The 18,910-nt window shown below is 34.5% G+C and overlaps 1 protein-coding gene across 1 annotated transcript in view; it reads left to right on the forward strand.

The window, feature by feature from the left end:
• Positions 1-18,910, forward strand: part of LOC128680889 (zwei Ig domain protein zig-8-like) — a 113,905-nt gene that overhangs the window by 66,049 nt on the left and 28,946 nt on the right. Inside the window, exon 2 of the mRNA XM_053764366.1 lies at positions 6,526-6,685. Coding sequence (XP_053620341.1) covers positions 6,598-6,685 — 88 coding nt within the window. The 5' untranslated portion in view covers positions 6,526-6,597. The remainder of the gene's footprint in view (positions 1-6,525; positions 6,686-18,910) is intronic.

Genomic DNA, 18,910 nt, shown 5'->3' on the forward strand with positions numbered 1-18,910 from the left:
TAATAAAATTTAATTTATTTACACAATTATCTAAATATCTAATGCATTAGTGTTCAATTTTCGAGTAGACAATATAATACGAGTAGAGAGTAATATTATAATATCTAAATAAAAAGAAAAAATATATTAGACAAACATCGAAATAGGATGTTTGAACTCCAAAGTTGACCTAAATTTTACCGATTTGGATGAAAAACACAAGACGTTTTGTATTTATAAAACCAAATAGAGGTTTAAAATGTAAAATATTCTAAAGTTCCTAAGAAAATAAAACGCCAAGTTGCAATTAGTAAGTAAACACAATTTGATAGAACGCTGTGTTCATATCTACCCTTGAAAAGATTTGTTTTTAATCAAGTGAGTCCGTCACATCAGCTTCTAAATGTCAGCAAATCTCAACATAACTATCATTGACGTTTATACATTTAACTTAAGCTTCAAGATGAATATCAGTTCTTGGTTAAGTCATGCTGAGTCAAATGTATTTGCCAAGAAATTTCAGATCACTTTAAGCGGATACATTATCAAGACATATTGTGCTTGTATCTGTTAAATGTTAGGGATTTTTAAAATTGTTTGGACATTGTGCCACTGATTTCTTGTGCACTGTCTTAAATAATTTAGGGTGTAGAATCACGATTAGAAAGATCAAAAAGTTTTATAGTTAAAATGTTTATAAAAATCTTTTATATCTGTTCTAAAAAAATTGATTGAAATTGAAATAATGTGTACATATTTTTTTAGTTGTCTATCGATAATATTATGTGTGTGTGGTCTGAGGGCCCACTTCTTGAAATTCTAATAAATTATTCTTGGGATTTAGTGAACATTTCAAAAGAATTGTGAAAGTTTTAATTAGATTTTGTGAAAGCCAAATAAGCGAGTTACCAAGTTTTACGAAAGGCCCTCAGTCCTCATAGTGTCGTCTGAGGGCCCATATTATCGTTCAGTTGTTCATACACACACATTTTATTAAATAAAATAAAGACGATCACTGGTCAACTGCAAGAGATCCTTCATGGGATAAGTTCATCATTGTTTGTGTTATTACATTGTTTCTATTTTTCATCTATTTTAGCATATACATCGTGTTACGACTATCAGTGAGACAATAACATTATCTTCATCAAGATTCGTCCCGCATCAGAACTCAAAGCCAACTGTTACCAAATATATTATGAGATACAGAACTATTGGTACTATTGACGTTTTATATACAAAGAAATCTATAACAAAGACGCAACGCCAGTAATATTATTTACCATTTACTTTCGGTTGAAAGATGGCTAACATTATTAGATAATATTATTATTTGTTTAACTTTTTCAATTCGTCAAATATTTTAGACTTAAACATGCACATTTTTGTTATCTATATTTTTTTAATTTACAATTCAACCAATTTGACTTGAGATAGCAACACTGGTACATTTTGAACAAAGCGTTTCTGTGGCATAGTTATCGACAAATTAAATTAGTAACTCTTCACTCAGATTGATCTATATACCCAAAGATAAGTCTCAGGATACACAAAATTTTAAACCTACGCCCTTTGGGTGCAAATAAACAGTAAATCAGCTCTGACAAGCATTTCTAACTAAATTAAAGAACAAATGGCTTATATCATTATTTACTTTTACTAAACACACGATAACTAACCCTCCACAAATACTGTATTGGGAAGAACAAACGAGTTCTCGTAAGGGTACATTTGCACCGAACGATTATAGATCAAGAAAACGGAGCATTCCAAGAGCATTATTTTATTCCAGCATCGTTTACATCAAATAAACAATGAACTAAAGTATTTTTAGGGTTCTGTACCTGCTGAGCGGCTGCTGACCTATGACTCTGCTCATCTGTCTGTCCGTCTGTTACGTTACCAGGCTATATTGAGATACAGCCTAGTAACAGACGGACAGACAGATTGAATGATGGAGCGTGATTGGTTAAAAGTTAATTAAAATTTTCACAGATGATGTATTTACAAATACAAAAAAAAAAATCTGAATAAAATTAATACCTATTTACGAAGGTTCTTAATGCCGTTTTTCTCTTAGTCCAACTTGTACTTGGCCAGTTTTATAACAATAATTCTTCCAAAGTCCAACGGCTAATTTACACCAAACAAGCGAATTTAATTTTATTCCTACTCTGGCATACACACAAGAATAATAAAGTAATTCGTAACACAGTCTCAAGTATCATTTACATCAAGTAAACGAACTTAAAATATTCCAATAATCTGACAGCATAACAAAAAATGCTCGATATCTGTTTACACCAAAAGAAACTGCAGAGTGGGAACAAAATGAGCATTCACTCGTTTGGTGTAAACGCGCCTTAAGGCGAAAAGAATGACTAGCTCTAATACGACACGAAAGAGATCAATTGTGTGATCTAAATCTGTTTTCTTCTATTGCCCTGATTTAGTTTTATCACCTTCAACAAGAGATATAGGTGCTTTAGCTTTATTGCTTTAAGTTCCTTTCATCTTCTCAACAGTTTTGACATTGTTAGTATTTAATATCCGAATTAAAATAATCCAATAGATTTACGACTACGGGACCTTATTACTAGGACTCCGCTGTCCGTCTGTCTGTCCATCTGTCTCCATCACATACTCCCAACACGATAAACTCATGAACCGAAATAGTTCCATAATGGAAACTGTCACAGATTATAAAGCTGGCGAAATACCAAATGCTAACTAACTAAAATAAATATTTAATGGGCTCTCCACAATAACAGCCGTGATTTTTTTTCATTTTTATAAATTATTTCGACCAATCTTTTTGAATTGTGCAAAAAAGTTGAAATAAATAAAATTACAGGTACGGAATCCTTCGAGCGCGAGACCTCGACTCGTATTTGCCCGGTTTTATTAGTTTTACAAACTGGACAACTAAAAAGGAAACAAGAATAAATATCCTATTCAATTTCTGCAACAGTAATACTAGCAATTAAAACGGTTGCGAAAGTGAGAATAACAAACTGTCCTAAGTTTACTTTGGGAGCCTTCAGAGATGAAAGTTCATAGCGGCGCTGGGCTGGAGTAACAGTCATTTGTTTTTTTGCTTTGTGCACCACCGTCTCTTGTGACCGACTCTGGTGTAACATTTTTTATATAACTTCAAGGCTTTGCTTTTAGATTGTACATATTTTTACAAGCTTTTATTCAACTTGCGATATACTGTGTACATTCGGGAGGAATCTTGCAACTTTTTGATCTAGTACTATTATGATAGGACCGATAGTGTGGGTTTATTTCGATATTTCTTCTTAGCAACGGTTGTTTCGAAATGCCAGTAGTTTGTAGCCTTTTGAGAAATGTTATACTTATTATTTAAAATTTTAAAGTGCCTGTGAAGGTATAATTTCTGAATATAATATGTTTCAACATCGTATTAATTTTGAAAGGGCGTATCTTCAATCGATTGAGTTGTTTCTTTTTTGCATATAGTTTTAGTTTCGATGATAATATATTTATTGGGATAATTTCTCTGATAACGATCAATGCTCGTGTTAAAAATGTATTTCTTTATTTTTTTTTTAATTCACGAGTATACTGGTTTACTTAAAGCAATCAAGAGACAGTTCCAAGATTATATCGTCGTCGATAAAAGTCGTACAAAGTATTTTTCAACAAAATCATATACAGGAATATGTCATGAGTAATTTTGAGAACCTATACCTTGAAGAATTCTGTATTAAATAAATTAATATATATATTAGGACAAATCACACTGATTGAGCTTGCCCCAAAGTAAGTTCGAGACTTGTGTTATTAGATAAACATCCAAGACCCGGGCCATTCAGAAAAAAAAACATTTTCCATCATGACCTGACCCGGGATCGTAACCGGGACCTCTCGGTTCAGAGGCAAGCACTTTACCACTGCGCCACCGTGGTCACCAAAACTATTAACTACATAAAGAACAGATGTAAACTATCATGTCCAAAGAATAAAACGTAACATTATTTACTGAAATTTTCAGAAGAATCCGATTTGCAAATATCCGAGACCCTTTTCTCTCATTCGCATAAGTAAATGCATCATACGCTTGGCATAAAGAAAATTCGCAAGTTCTACATAATACCATCCCCTGTCGGGTGGCTGGGTAGTAATTTTTTTTTCTCACAAAATTCTATGTCAGAGACGCGTTGGGAAAGATTTCATCTTCACATTTATATGTAATTTTTCACTCCCGCTTTGTCATTAGAATCAAGGCCGGGCGTTTTATATGAAGAGAAGAAGTAATATAGCGTTATGTAATAATATATTGAGGCCACATGCTTCCAGAATTTCAGCTTGTAAAATGTGTAATTCCAGCGGTTTAGCCGTGCAAGCGGAACAGACAGACAAACAGACCGACAGACAGACAGACTAGTTAAAAGCATCTTCGAAAATAAAATTTAAAAACTATAAGTGAACCCGTTATTTACTTAAGATTTTTTTAAGCTTGTTAAATATATTTTCTTTAAAAAAAAATACAAAAAAATATCTTTAAAAAGAAAAGACAAACCGATATTACCGCGATATCAACTTAAAACAAATTGAAAACTGAACCCCACATTAATTTGTTACACCTTCTTCTTCATAGTCGTATTCCTCATGGCTGTGGGTCGTGGTCATTACGTGTAATGGTTTCATTACACGTAATTGTGTGTTTACACACAACAACTTTCTCGGCGTTATTAATGGAGTGGTTTGCCATTGCCTTCTCCATTTCACACATAAGTTAATAATGATCAACCAGTGTGCAGGTTTCCTCACGATGTTTTCCTTCACCGGAAGCAAGTGGTGGTCGAGGAAAACTACTATACATGAGTCAGATTGGTTTACAAACTTATGTGGCACAAGTAGGATTCGAACCTGGGACCTTTCGATCCACAGATGGGCGTCTTAACCATTACACCACCACCGCTTCACGCTTGTTATACCTATCCCACAAATTAAAACTCTTAGGGGATGGTTTATATGACATATCCGTAATGACCCTCATTAGGCAATGTTGAGTAAAAGCCATTAGTCCGATACACTCAGATTACAGAAAAAGGAGATGTTAAAATAGGTTACAAAATGAGCTGTGACGCTTCGAATCCCGCGTACACGAAAAAACCAATCTTACTATTTTGAAATTTGGCTAGGCTTTTACAACCGGTTGCCTGTCTGACATCAACCCTCTTTGAGGATGCTATCGTTGCCTATCAACTATTAAGGCATGTATCCCTTAGTTGTATTGCAAGACGTTCACAGGAGGATTTGCAGTGCTCCTATTTTAGGGCGGTACCACACGCCACAAATATGAGAAGATACATTAACACTAATGAAGAACATAATTCCTGTCTATAGCTAGATGAGGCGAAGACCCGCGAAAGATTGAAGGATACTGATTTTGAATGACTGTTACAAATAGCTCATTTCCTAATTACTATTCTGTGAATACAAACACTCAATGGAAATAGGTTATTCTCATTTACTCGACCCGGAATAGCATTATCCTTTCTTTATTTTGGTAGATGAATGAGCCACTTAAATACAAGTTCATTAATCATTTCCTTCATCTGTGCCACGTGGTTGTGCCCGCATTTTCATACATGTCAAACAAGAACGAATTTTACTTACAAAAAAAAAATGAACTGACTGAAACTGACAAAAGAAATAAAAATTCGAATCTAGAATACCTATTTGAGCATTGTAACTTTTTATTTGATTTTTCTATTTTTTTTTTAATTGTGTTCGATCTACACTCGCATGCAAGCGTAAATTGAGGACAGAATATCAGTTTAAAAATTATGAATAAATTTATCAGTGGCCAGTGTTCAAAATTCACATTTTACCAGTCCTAAAAATCAAGCATATCTTTTACTCCAAGCATAACTTTTCCATGATTTTAGACTTCGTATTTTGCGCCTTCAAACACTGTTGCTACAAAGAATACTCAGAACACATTAAAACTTGCTCGCTCTAAGGATATTTTAATGGCACAGCCTCTTTGTGCCCACAACTTGCTAATTGAGAAGTTTCCTTTCGGATGAGCAAGCGCCCTAAAAATTTAGGGTTGTATATAACTTTGTTGTTTATTTCTTAAACATAGTAGGTACATCCTATTAATATTATAAATACAAAAGTTTGTCAGGATGTATGTATGTTTGTTTTTCACGGAAAATCTACTGGACAGTGTTATAAAATTTGGTACACGGGTACCTGGAACAACATATAGGGTACTTTTTAAGTCCAAATTGTTATAACTAATAATAAGGTTTTTCAGATAAAATCATGTATCTTTAAATGGCTTTAATACAAATTTTTTATTGTTGATTACTAAAATGATTTGTGTGAAATATGGACACAAACTTAAGTACTACAATTTGTATGCTTAGATGATGATTGTGACCCGGGGTTTTAATTTATCTCGAGGATAATTTAGGTGTGTTATGTTTAGATATGGACTGGCCATATGTAGGTATAAAAATGACAAAATATTCTCATATTTTTCAACAACGAATTATTTTTTTCCAGAAAATGCATCTTCGAAGAAACCAGTGTCCAGAACAGATGAGCCAGTTGGAATGGCCTGGTCACCGCTGAGCCATGCCGCAGACCATGTCAGTCAGCCACCGGCTCCAGATCGGGCTGCTTCTCGTGGTTGTGGAGCTCGGGTGCCTCAATCAGACTCAAGGTTAGAAAACAAAAACTTCCTATAAAACTTGTCCAGTGACCGACCATTGCAATGATTTGATCGTGTTCAACCGACCGTTGTATTGTTTGATTTCTATGTTACTCTTTTCTGCGCTGTTCTATCTTTCTCCCTCTTTTATCTGAGTGTGTTTGAGACAAAAAACGAACAGATAAATGAGACAGCAGCAGCAACAATAGCTATTATTGCATCGATAGCAATGAATATAATATAAAAATTTGACGGCATCGGTGGCGCAGTGGTAAAGTGCTTGCCTCTGAACCGAGAGGTCCCGGGTTCGATCTCCGGTCGGGTTACGATGGAAAATAATCTTTTTCTGATTGGCCCGGGTCTTGAATGTTTATCTATAATATGTATTTGTTATATAATATAGTATCGTTGAGTTAGTATCCCATAGTATTATACAAGTCTCGAACTTACTTTGAGGCTGGCTCATTCTATGTGATTTGAGGTATTTATATTTCATTTATATATTAATATTACCTATATATTTTTATTTCAATTAAGAATTCGTTGTTTTTGAATTTTACAATCAATTCGTTGATTACGTCATAAAATGTAACATTTTCCGTATTGTGTTCACATATTTTATTAAGTGAAAAACTGATCTGGATTCTCAATTAAAACTGATTTATAATCTGTGTTCGTAACAGAAAATTGAAAATTATAACTGCGACACGACCTAACGTATATTGTTGGGAAACTGAACTAGACATTCAATTTGCTTTAACGTTGTATACGGAACTAAAATGCTTTTTGTGTACTTTTTAATAGGGATATTGACAATATTTAATAATGAATTTATTTTTTTGTCAAATGGCAGGTGGTCGTTCCGAAATGCTAGCAGTTTTGATAAATATTATTTAATTTAGAATATGTCGTGAAAAGGTATTTGTGAAGGCCTAATTTTTGAATAAATGATTTAGATTTTTTTGACAAAACGTCAGAATTATATTCCACAAAATAAAAATAAAAAACCGAGCATAGAGCATGTAATTCTAGTATATTATTTTCTACTCTTAGTACAAATACCTAACACAGTGTTGATTAATCATTGATTAACCAAGAGTGGGTTCACCAGTCAGTCGTTATTGTGCACTTTAACCTGAGCAAAGTACGCCAATTCGTCTAAAATTCGGTGGTGCGCCGGTTAAAGTTAATTATTTACGTTAAAGTGACTAGTGCAACTCGCCCTAAGAGGTCGCTGTGACAACAGTTATATTTAGTTAATGGATTAGCCAGCCGAGTGATAGGCGTAGTTCACCACAAAATTAATGGTTCGTCGGGTCAGAGAATCAAAGCGTGTGACGTCATTTACTATATTTTGTCAACCATACGTAAATCTATACAAATTCATTGAAAATTCAGCCCTATTACTGCAGAATTAAATTCCATGCGGAGTTTGTTTAGGAAAACTATTATTTTAACTACTATTAGATTTCTATACAAACGTGGCTTATGTAGGATTAACGTGGATCTTTTTGATGACAGGCGGACATATCAACCACTGAACTATTACCTCGGTCGAAAATTTCAAATTGACGAAACGAACAGACAAACTTACATAAAGATTGGTCAACAATAAACATACGAAACTTGGACAGCTCAAGGGAGATCAAATTGACGTAAACAGACAGACAAACTTACATAATGTCGATATAGGTAGATTTGGTGCATACCCGTAAGAGCATGTTCCCATTGCTCCGTCGTGCTCTGTTGTTTTCTAAAAGCATTTGACACTGATATGCGTTGACAGAAGGATTTACTATTAATCTTTATTAAATATATAATGTTTCTTATAATACTTGGTCGAAAATTATACAAAACATGTTGTGATTTTGTTCCAATGCTGATAATTAAAATATACGATAATAATTTTAAATCATTCATTAATATCCATTTAACATAGACACCGGATATGTTATTATTTATTCATTAAAATATGAATGCATTTCGTTAAAATAATTTGAAATTCTATTTTTAAAACAGCCAATATATATATTTTTTTTTTTTAAATTTTAAAATGTCAATTTATTTTTCTTTAATATCTGCGATGTTCAGACAAAGCCCACGCACAGTTTCCTCTAAGACAGTTTTTTTTTTTGTTCGTATCTCTTTCTCTCTCACTATATGTATTAGCTTTTGCCCGAGGCTTGAGTTTTCCATACTTCAAACTAATTGTATGCAAAATTTCAAGAAGATTGGTTGAGTAGATACAGCGTGAAGAGGCAATTTACTTATTTTCGCATTAATAATATTAATTAATTTAAATAATTGACTCGACCAATTATAATAAATTTACAGACAAATTCAGAGGTTATAATATTTTAATTCAACATCATATCTGCTGTAAGAAAATTTTACTAACTTTTAAATTTAATAAAGCCACAAGAAAATAGAAAATGTTTACTTTCCGCTTGCAACTGAATTTTGCTATTAATCAAACTTTGTTTTCATGTGTTTCAAAATCAAGTTACATTGAGCTTAACTTGTTCTACGCTAACTACGTAAGTTAAAGTAGAATTTTAACTGGATTCATATCCAGTTAGTTGAAATATTCATATGAATTTTGAATTTTAACTATTATTTTTATATTATTTTATAAGTTTACTATCTGTTCGATTTCGGTCATGTTACGTCATGTTCGGTCGGTTTGTACATGTTATAAAATATAGTATAGTTGAGTTAGTATCCCATGAAACAAGTCTAGAACTTACTTTGTAGCTAACTCAAACTGTGTTAATTCTCCATGTATATAGATAATTAATTATTATTTTTTTGGAATAAATCTTGTTTTGTTGAAGAATTTCGACGAACCTTTTTTTGTATCAAGTAATATACATAACTTGCAATACCTTACTTAGGTAACTGTTAAATTAACTGTTCAGTAAAAATCAGTTGGAGAAAATTAAAACTGATAAACTATTGTAGACTTATTGTTGATCTACATTCGCAAAGCCATACTGTGAAGTATTTCAACGCCATTCTGTGTGAAGTATTGGTGAGTTTACATTAAATTCAAATTTAGTTTAATTCTAGACTGAAAGATATCCTTTTCTGGGATAAATCCGCCTTTCTCCTCTCATTTATTATTGTTTTTTCTACATGTAATTTCTTTAAAGAGTTTACAAAAAACGTACCTAGTTAGGTTACAAAAATTTCCAACGTTTTGTTCATTGATTCTTCGAACAATATAAGATTTTTCTTTTTTTGTGAAATTTCAATTGGGAATTCCCTACTTGTTTATTGTTAACGGCCAGTCCAAGCCTCTATTTTGCAAACACGAATCTTTTTTGCAAAAAATATTTCTTACATTAGGGCCGATTTACAAATGCAAATAAAAGTGTCTAAGCGGCTAGCTAGCAAAGGAAGTGGGAGGCCTTTGCCCAGCAGTGGGACACTAGGGGAGGCTACATAAAGAAACAGCTAGCATATGTAACTTTGCCTACGTTCACTTTAGTAACGAAATTACCTAACCAGTAATATTTGTCGCTGTCTTTCTATGACTTCACTGCGTCGGAGTCCAGCGGCCGTAGCCTGGCTCGCGCGATAGATAAGAGTCGCATCGCTTAAACTTTTTAAACTCACGCCATTTCTATCTAATTTGCCAGCATGGAATTTATCTGGGTGTCGAAAATCGCAGATAAATTTAAGCCATTAAACTGTCAAAAGTCGATAATTTCTCTTCAAAACACGGCAGGTATCTTGTAGCCATGCTCGCACTTGAGACAAATAATCGCGGTCTAAAATAAAATTGGTGAAGCGGTGGTGGTGTAATGGTTAAGACGCCCTGCCCTGGTTTGCCTGTGGATCGAAAGTTTCCAGGTTCGAATCCTACTCGTACCACATGAGTTTGTATACCAATCTGACTCATGTATAGTAGTTTTCATCGTGAAAGAAAACATCGTGAGGAAACCTGCACACTGATTGATTCTTATTAACTTGTGTGTGAAATGGAGAAGGCAATGGAAAACCACTCCATTAATAATGCCGAGAAAATTGTTGTGTGTGCTTCATTCCACGTAATAACCACGACCCTCAGCCATGAGGAATACGACTATGAAGATACAATTACAGGTCGATTGCAAAGTTTAAACCAATGTATAAAACCCATGCTCACAACGTTAGAGAACGCGGAAGTGCGATAAAATCATAGGATAAAACAGTTGTCGCGCGAGCCAGGTTCCGCTAATCATCAAACATCATTCAACAATAACATAGGCCTCTCCTCGGCACGTCATCATAACAATAAATTAAACTGGAAAATGACTTCAGTCAACTTTTACTTGTGTTTCACAGTCACTTTTCGTCTTCGACTTGATCCATGAAGTAAACTTTCCAAATTGTACATTAATTATGAATTTACTTAGTTGAGTCGACAAAAGATTTAGCGCATTACAAAGTTTATATAAATATTGAATAGGCGCAAAAACATTCATTCAGTTTATACGCAGAATAATTAATTATTCAACGACTTTTGCGTATACTCAAATTGGATTCCTTCATTCTATTTTTATATCGTTCCTGTCTTTGTCTTGAGGCGACTTGAAAAAATCTGACACTATCAGCAATAACATACGAAAACGGAAGAATGAAAGCAGATTTCACAAGCGCGATCACGTAGTGCGATTACCAGAAAATTACCGCTTGATCGTCAAGGATGATACGCTGTGGTGGTGTAATGGTTAAGACGGCAGTCTGTGGATCGAAAAGTCTCAGGTTCGTATCCTACTCGCGCCATATAAGTTTTTATACCAATCTGACTCATATAGTTAGTTTTCATAAACCACCACTTGCTTCGGTGAAGGAAAACATCGTGAGGAAACCTGCACACTGATTGACAGTTTAGTTCCCTAGTCTGCATGCGACTACCTGCCACTAGATGGCGGTAAGTAGTCGTAAAAGTCATATCAGATGCCTTTAGGTGATATGATGAATGGTCTGACAACCGAAGACCATGCGAAGTTGAATAGAAAAAGTTTTAATGATAATAATAATAATTATGTCTTTAAAATGTTTAATTATTACAATTATAGGCATTTGGCAGATGAAAAGTTAGGAACAGCATTCCCAAAGAGAGTTGACATATTAGGTCGTAAAATCACTGATGAATGTTCAAAAGTTTTAAGGTTTATTTTTTACCACGGTCTTTGCACCTGCACAGCTTCGAATACAACCAAATGACAGAGGGAAGTCTCATCTAACCCCGAGGAGTTAAGATATGAATTATACTTGACTAGACCAACTTCAGTCCCGTAACTGTCCAAGTTAGTCTTGCAATTAAATCTTAAACCCAAGCACCAAGTTTCTTGCCTTATACGTGACCCTTGATATCTTGAGTTATATGTGATAGCTTACGTGTCCAGTAATATGTAGTGTAGGTCATTATATTTGTGTTGCTACTAGCTCTTGCCCGCGGCTTCGCCGGTGCAACTTTCTCACGCGAAAAGTGACTTTTCCGAGATAAAAGGTAAAGGTACTCTATGTCCTTATTCATATTTTATTTTATTTATTTATTCAATACATAATACAGAGATACTCCAATGCAATATAATTGGAATTGGAATTATTAATAATTGGAAAAAGTATTCGAAGCGCTATTTTTATATAACTGCTACAGTCACACGCTGTCATCCCACAAAACAAAAAATAACTACTAAATAAAAGTATGTGTTACTTTTGCAATTAACATCATTGCCATTTTTATTTAAGTTTGTCGTTAAAAAGAAATCATTTAAAATTATAATAACATTTATGAATCAATAAGGATCTGAGGTGATGTTAATAAATTTAAAATCATCGACGTTAATAAATTTAAAATCATTTGACGACCTCAGTGGCGCAGTGGTAAAGTTCTTGCCACTGAACCGAGAGGTCCCGGGTTCGATCCCCGGTCGGGTCAAGATGTAAAATGATCTTTTTCTGATTGGCCCGGGTCTTGGATGTTTATCTATATATGTATTTGTTATAAAATATAGTATCGTTGAGTTAGTATCCCATAACACAAGTCTCGAACTTACTTTGGGGCTAGCTCAATCTGTGTGATTTGTCCTAATATATTTATTTATTTATTTTATTTTTATTTATAAAATCAAATCTTTGTATCGTTGAGGAATTCTTCCTAACTTATATAATAATATTAATATTATAAATGCGAAAATAAGTTTGTTAGTTACCTGCGTGAAATTTTGCATACATTTAGTTTGAACTACCGACGGAGAAGTGCATATGGTACCTTTTATTCCGAAAAAGGAAAAGTTAAATAAATGTGGGGAATTCACGTGGGCGAAGCCGGGGGCATAAGCTAATTTTCTTATAAATTCTAGGTGCAATTAGGTAGACGATTTTCAGTGTTGAGTGAATCAAATAAAATCCTCATTTCGAGTCCGACCGGCGAACGAAATCCTGTAATTAGGCAGTCGTCAACTTATGGATTGTTGTGCTCCCATGATTATTGTTTCAACATAGAATTAGGGTTGATTGAACTGTCAAATAAGTGAAGTATTGCTTTAAAAGAGATTTCCTTCCGCGTACTCCGAGATTGTGGAATGAACAACCTGCCGTGGTTTTCTCTAAAGACCACAATATGGACTTCTTAAAAAAAGTGCGTGAAAAGATTTATTTAGGGCCGGCCGCGCGCGTGTGACACTGGTCTCTGGTGTTGAAGGTATTCATAAATTGCGGTGACCACTTACCATCAGGTGAGCCGCATGCTTATTTACATGCTCAGTATTATAAAGAAGTTATTTGCAGAAATGTTTTTGCCTTTAGCCTTCAGCTTTTTGCCTAAGCTTTTATTGTTGTCAAAGAGATCTTGTGGCATTTAACGCCTGAAAAAATAACCATATCTATTAATCGTTGAGGAGTCTCGTATCGGATAGTCGGGAGCCGAACCTGGGTACATCATCATGCTTAACATAATTATGTATTGTCATGGAAACTGCAGCGTCGTCGGAAATTTGAACTCAGTAGGACAACTGGAAGTAGGGAAATAGAACTTGTAAGATTTGGTTACAAACAACGGGACAGTTGAAAGTAAAATAAAAGTTAGTAAAAAGGAATAAGAACAGGGTTTACAGCTGACAAACAACTGTTGTACGGCATTAGCGGTAATAGAGGAAAAAATGCGAAATTTATTGAAAGTAAATATTACCAATCGAGATAGATCTTTTACGACTACTTACCGCCATCTAGTGGCAGGTAGTCGCATGCAGACTAGGGAACTAAACTGTCAACCAGTGTGCAGGTTTCCTCACGATGTTTTCCTTCACCGAAGCAAGTGGTGGTTTATGAAAACTAACTATATGAGTCAGATTGGTATAAAAACTTATATGGCACGAGTAGGATACGAACCTGAGACTTTTCGATCCACAGACTGATCCCTCAGGTGCAGCCATCAAACAAGGCGTTTTTTATATTATTTTTTATATTATTATTTTATAATCGATTGATGGCTGCACCTGAGGGATGGACAACCTGCGGTGCACTTTTATAATGTACTTACTGACCTATCTCATTTGTTTGTTAGAAACTGTAAATCAATGCTTTTTTGTTTCAAAAAGAAACTGTCAAAATAGTTAGTTAAATAGTAGAAAAGTTTAGTTTAGTTTAACACCAACAATTTCAGAATGCCGACTCCCTGTCACAATATTTTTGTTACACTAGTGTGAAAACAAAATATTTTTTTTTCTGCAAAGTTACATTAGTGACGCACAGAAGAATTTTCTCTTCACAGTAACATTTGTACTTCAAGATTTTTTTTTTTTATTTACTACTTTCAAACAGACACATAATAATTTTCTTCTTCAGTAATAAAACTGAAGATGTCTTTTCGTCACAGTGTTTTGACGTCAAAGACAAGTATTTTCGCTCAGCGCCGAGCTAATTCAGCCAGTTTTTAATTTCCTCCAAGCTGTGTCGCTCATAACCTTTATTTCTGTGCCACCTCCATCCAGACGTATCCGTGTCGTAGCGTTTTAATGAAACGCATTAATAACATCTGTGCACGCTAAAATGTCTTTTGTTTCTTGTACGATTTTCCTGGGGAATATAAAGGATACAGAGCTAACACTTTACGTGAACGAACATAGTAATTCATCCCTACGAATCCCACTAATATTATAAAGGCGAAAATTTGTGAGTCACGCTCAAACGGTTGGTGAATTTCGGTCGGATGAGCTTATATTCGGTAAGAGATGGACAAGGGAAAGGTATTTATGGGAAGAGAGTAGGAGTGTTCATTCCCTAGCAGTAGGACATGCAATAGATATTAAACTAATAAATAAACCATTAACTTGCTTCTTGCTTGCAAAACTTATGGTAGGTCCAAAACTAGGTAGGTCTACTAGTATGTATGCATGTACTGCCACAAGATGGCGGTATTCAGGTATGTATTTTCTTAACTTTAATAGAACTTGATAAGAAAAAAAAAACGTAATAAAATTGCAAACGAAACGCCGAATAAAAGTGTAAGTAAATAAATTTCGCGGAGAGTTGTCGTGATAGTCTAATATTTTTTAAGTTTGTCTTCTGTCATGGAAACATTTTACACTTTCGGATCGCCAACTTTAGTCACCATATTCAGTTTATTATAAACAATTCATAATTTTAAAAGTTTTATAATAGTACAACAAAAAGGAAAGTTTAATTTTAAATTTAAAAACAGAACTTGTTTGAATTGTTTAGATAATTTCAAAATTTTTGTCACTCTGACTATATTTGAATTAGTGATGTTGGAAATGAATATGTAGATACAGTATCACATGTTTATCCTTTAAACAGAGTCGAAAGTTACGAAACTCACATCTAGTTTAGCTATACTGGTGTAATAAATTGAGATTAAATGTAAATAGTGACAACCCATCGACTTTGAGAAAAAACTCTTCTTTTCCTTTTCTCCTTGTCCTTCCTTCTTCCTTTCCCCCTTCTTCTGATCTTTTCTTTGAAATTCAAACTCGCAATTCGCGACGATTCGATACATATTCGAATTCAATCAATACAAACATCGATAAATAAATAAATATATTAGGGTAAGTAACACAGATTCAGCTAGCCCCGAAGTAAGTTCTAGACTCGTGTTATGGGAGACTAACGATACTATATTTTATAACAAATACATATATAGATAAACATCCAAGACCCGGGCCTATAAAAAAAAAATATAATTTTCTATAATGATTGACACGACCGATTTTTCTTATTTTAATTTAATAATTGGACAGTTTTATTATATGTATAGATTTATTATTAAATACTATTTACAACTGATATAGTGGCATATCAACACAAGCTTACCCGCAAACCACACATTATAATATATGAGATACGATCGCTCTCATCTCAAACGCCCATATCCTGAGTTCCGTTCAATTTATTTAATCGTTCCTAATTGTTACTTGGCAGATCGTAAATGCAATTAACGTGTAACGAAACGTTTCTGAGGGCTTGAGGGTGTTACTGATGGGGTCTGTTTGGGGCAGTACGGTGTGAATTGTATGACTGCAAGAACGGATATGGTGTCGCGTGTGTTACCACTCATACGTTTCGTAAATAGCTTTTGATTACGATTTTGTTCGATTTATCAATTAAGCCTAATATTATTTAGGTTACAACAGTGCTTGTATTGTTGTATTCCGGTTTTAAGGGTGAGGACAGGTGTTAATTGGTTGTGGTTCTTCTTCTTAATATGTCGACTCCGCTAAATTTGTATGGACCAATATGACGCCAATAAAATGGCATTATCTGTGACGAAATATAGGTCCTTCAGTGTGCAGGTGCTGTGGTGAGTGCTTAGCATCATGTGGGCCGCATGTCTGCAGTATTAAAAATGGTTTTCAATCACCTATCTCGACTCAAACAATCCTACGGAAAAAAATAAGAAAGAGAGAAAAATAGTCCGTGATCCTTGTCATGTACGTGTTGGAATCCACCAGGTTAATCGACCTGGTTGATTGCAACGTACACACATATTTTTACATTAATTTTGGAATAGTGTTCAGCTTGGAACAGATCATTACATCAGATTACCAATAACTTGATAAAAACATTTTTAAACCAGATTAAAAAAATACCGGTTTTTAGAATGAGGGCAGATATTGATAGGCTTTGGTGATCTTTAATAACCAGGTTCATCGACCTGGTTGATTTCAATATACATTTATGGAAAATTGTTCCGCTCGGAACGGAGCAATTACCATTGACTTGGTTAAACCGTTACTAAACCAGATAAAAAATACCGGTTTCGAACCATCTTTTTTTGTTCACACCAAATTTTTTTATACATTCGAATTACGTATTTTAGACACAAGGAACTTCCTCCCCTATAATCCCAGAGATCTTTATTCGATTTCCAGTGCAAATATTTGTCTTCTTTTCGCAGACATTTGTTTGCGGTTGTCTCGGTTCGATTCCGTTGCGGTTTACTATATGTTGCGGTATACTATATGTTGCGGTATACTATATGTTGCGGTATACTATATGTTGCGGTATACTATATGTTGCGGTATACTATATGTTACGGTATACTATATGTTGCGGTATACTATATGTTGCGGTATACTATATGTTGCGGTATACTATATGTTGCGGTATACTATATGTTGCGGTATACTATATGTTGCGGTATACTATATGTTGCGGTATACTATATGTTGCGGTATACTATATGTTGCGGTATACTATATGTTACGGTATACTATATGTTGCGGTATACTATATGTTGCGGTATACTATATGTTGCGGTTTACTATATGTTGCGGTTTACTATATGTTGTGGTATACTATATGTTGCGGTATACTATATGTTGCGGTATACTATATGTTGCGGTATACTATATGTTGCGGTATACTATATGTTGCGGTATACTATATGTTGCGGTATACTATATGTTGCGGTATACTATATGTTGCGGTATACTATATGTTGCGGTATACTATATGTTGCGGTATACTATATATTGCGGTATACTATATGTTGCGGTATACTATATGTTGCGGTATACTATATGTTGCGGTATACTATATGTTGCGGTATACTATATGTTGCGGTATACTATATGTTGCGGTATACTATATGTTGCGGTATACTATATGTTGCGGTATACTATATGTTGCGGTATACTATATGTTGCGGTATACTATATGTTGCGGTATACTATATGTTGCGGTATACTATATGTTGTGGTATACTATATGTTGCGGTATACTATATGTTGCGGTATACTATATGTTGCGGTATACTATATGTTGCGGTATACTATATGTTGCGGTATACTATATGTTGTGGTATACTATATGTTGCGGTATACTATATGTTGCGGTATACTATATGTTGCGGTATACTATATGTTGCGGTATACTATATGTTGCGGTATACTATATGTTACGTGTACGTATGTGTTAAAATATACGATAGAAGCTTAGGACAAAGCTGTTAGGAATCATTTATTTATTGTTGGGTTAAACGAGACTGTGGGTTGATGAAACATCTGACATGGAACTGTACGATTAGATGATGTAACTTGACGATCTTTTGATGACCTCCGTGGTCATCATGCCGGACTGCTACAGTGGAGGCGTTCGATCCCCGGTCAGGTCAACATGGAAAATGGATATTTCTCAGATTGACCTGGGTCTTGGATGTTTATCTATAGGTATTTATGTATATGTTAGAGAATATAGTATCGTCGAGTTAGTATCCCATAACACAAGTTTCGAACTTACTTTGGGGCTAACTCTATCTGTGTGATTTGTTCCTATGTGTTTATATTTATTTAAAAGTCACGAGCATCAAGTATATATTCAATTTGAGCTATAATTTAAATAGCTTAATTTGTGGCGTCTGTTATTGATTGCACCTTTTTTTACCGGCCGCCTGCCTGATGCCAACACTCTTTGGGAATGCTATTGTAGCCCATTAGCTGTCGCTATCCACGGGGGCATGTGGAATGATCCTATTCTAGGGCGGAACCACACTCTGTGATAGAGTTGTAATCGGTTACATACGCAGTAAATGTTAAACTCGGTTGCTCCAGTTAATTGTACGTTAGCTTTAACGTGCACACAGCAAAGTACGCCATTTTGTCTTATCGATGGTGGGAGGTTAAGGTAAACGTCAAAGTTGAGTGGAGCAACCGAGCCGCAGTTGTTACATTTTCTGCTAATCCTAGCTAATATTATAAATGCGAAAGTAAGTTTTTTTGTTACCTC

The sequence above is a fragment of the Plodia interpunctella genome, chromosome 25 (assembly GCF_027563975.2).
Source record: "Plodia interpunctella isolate USDA-ARS_2022_Savannah chromosome 25, ilPloInte3.2, whole genome shotgun sequence".
Lineage (NCBI taxonomy): Eukaryota > Metazoa > Arthropoda > Insecta > Lepidoptera > Pyralidae > Plodia > Plodia interpunctella.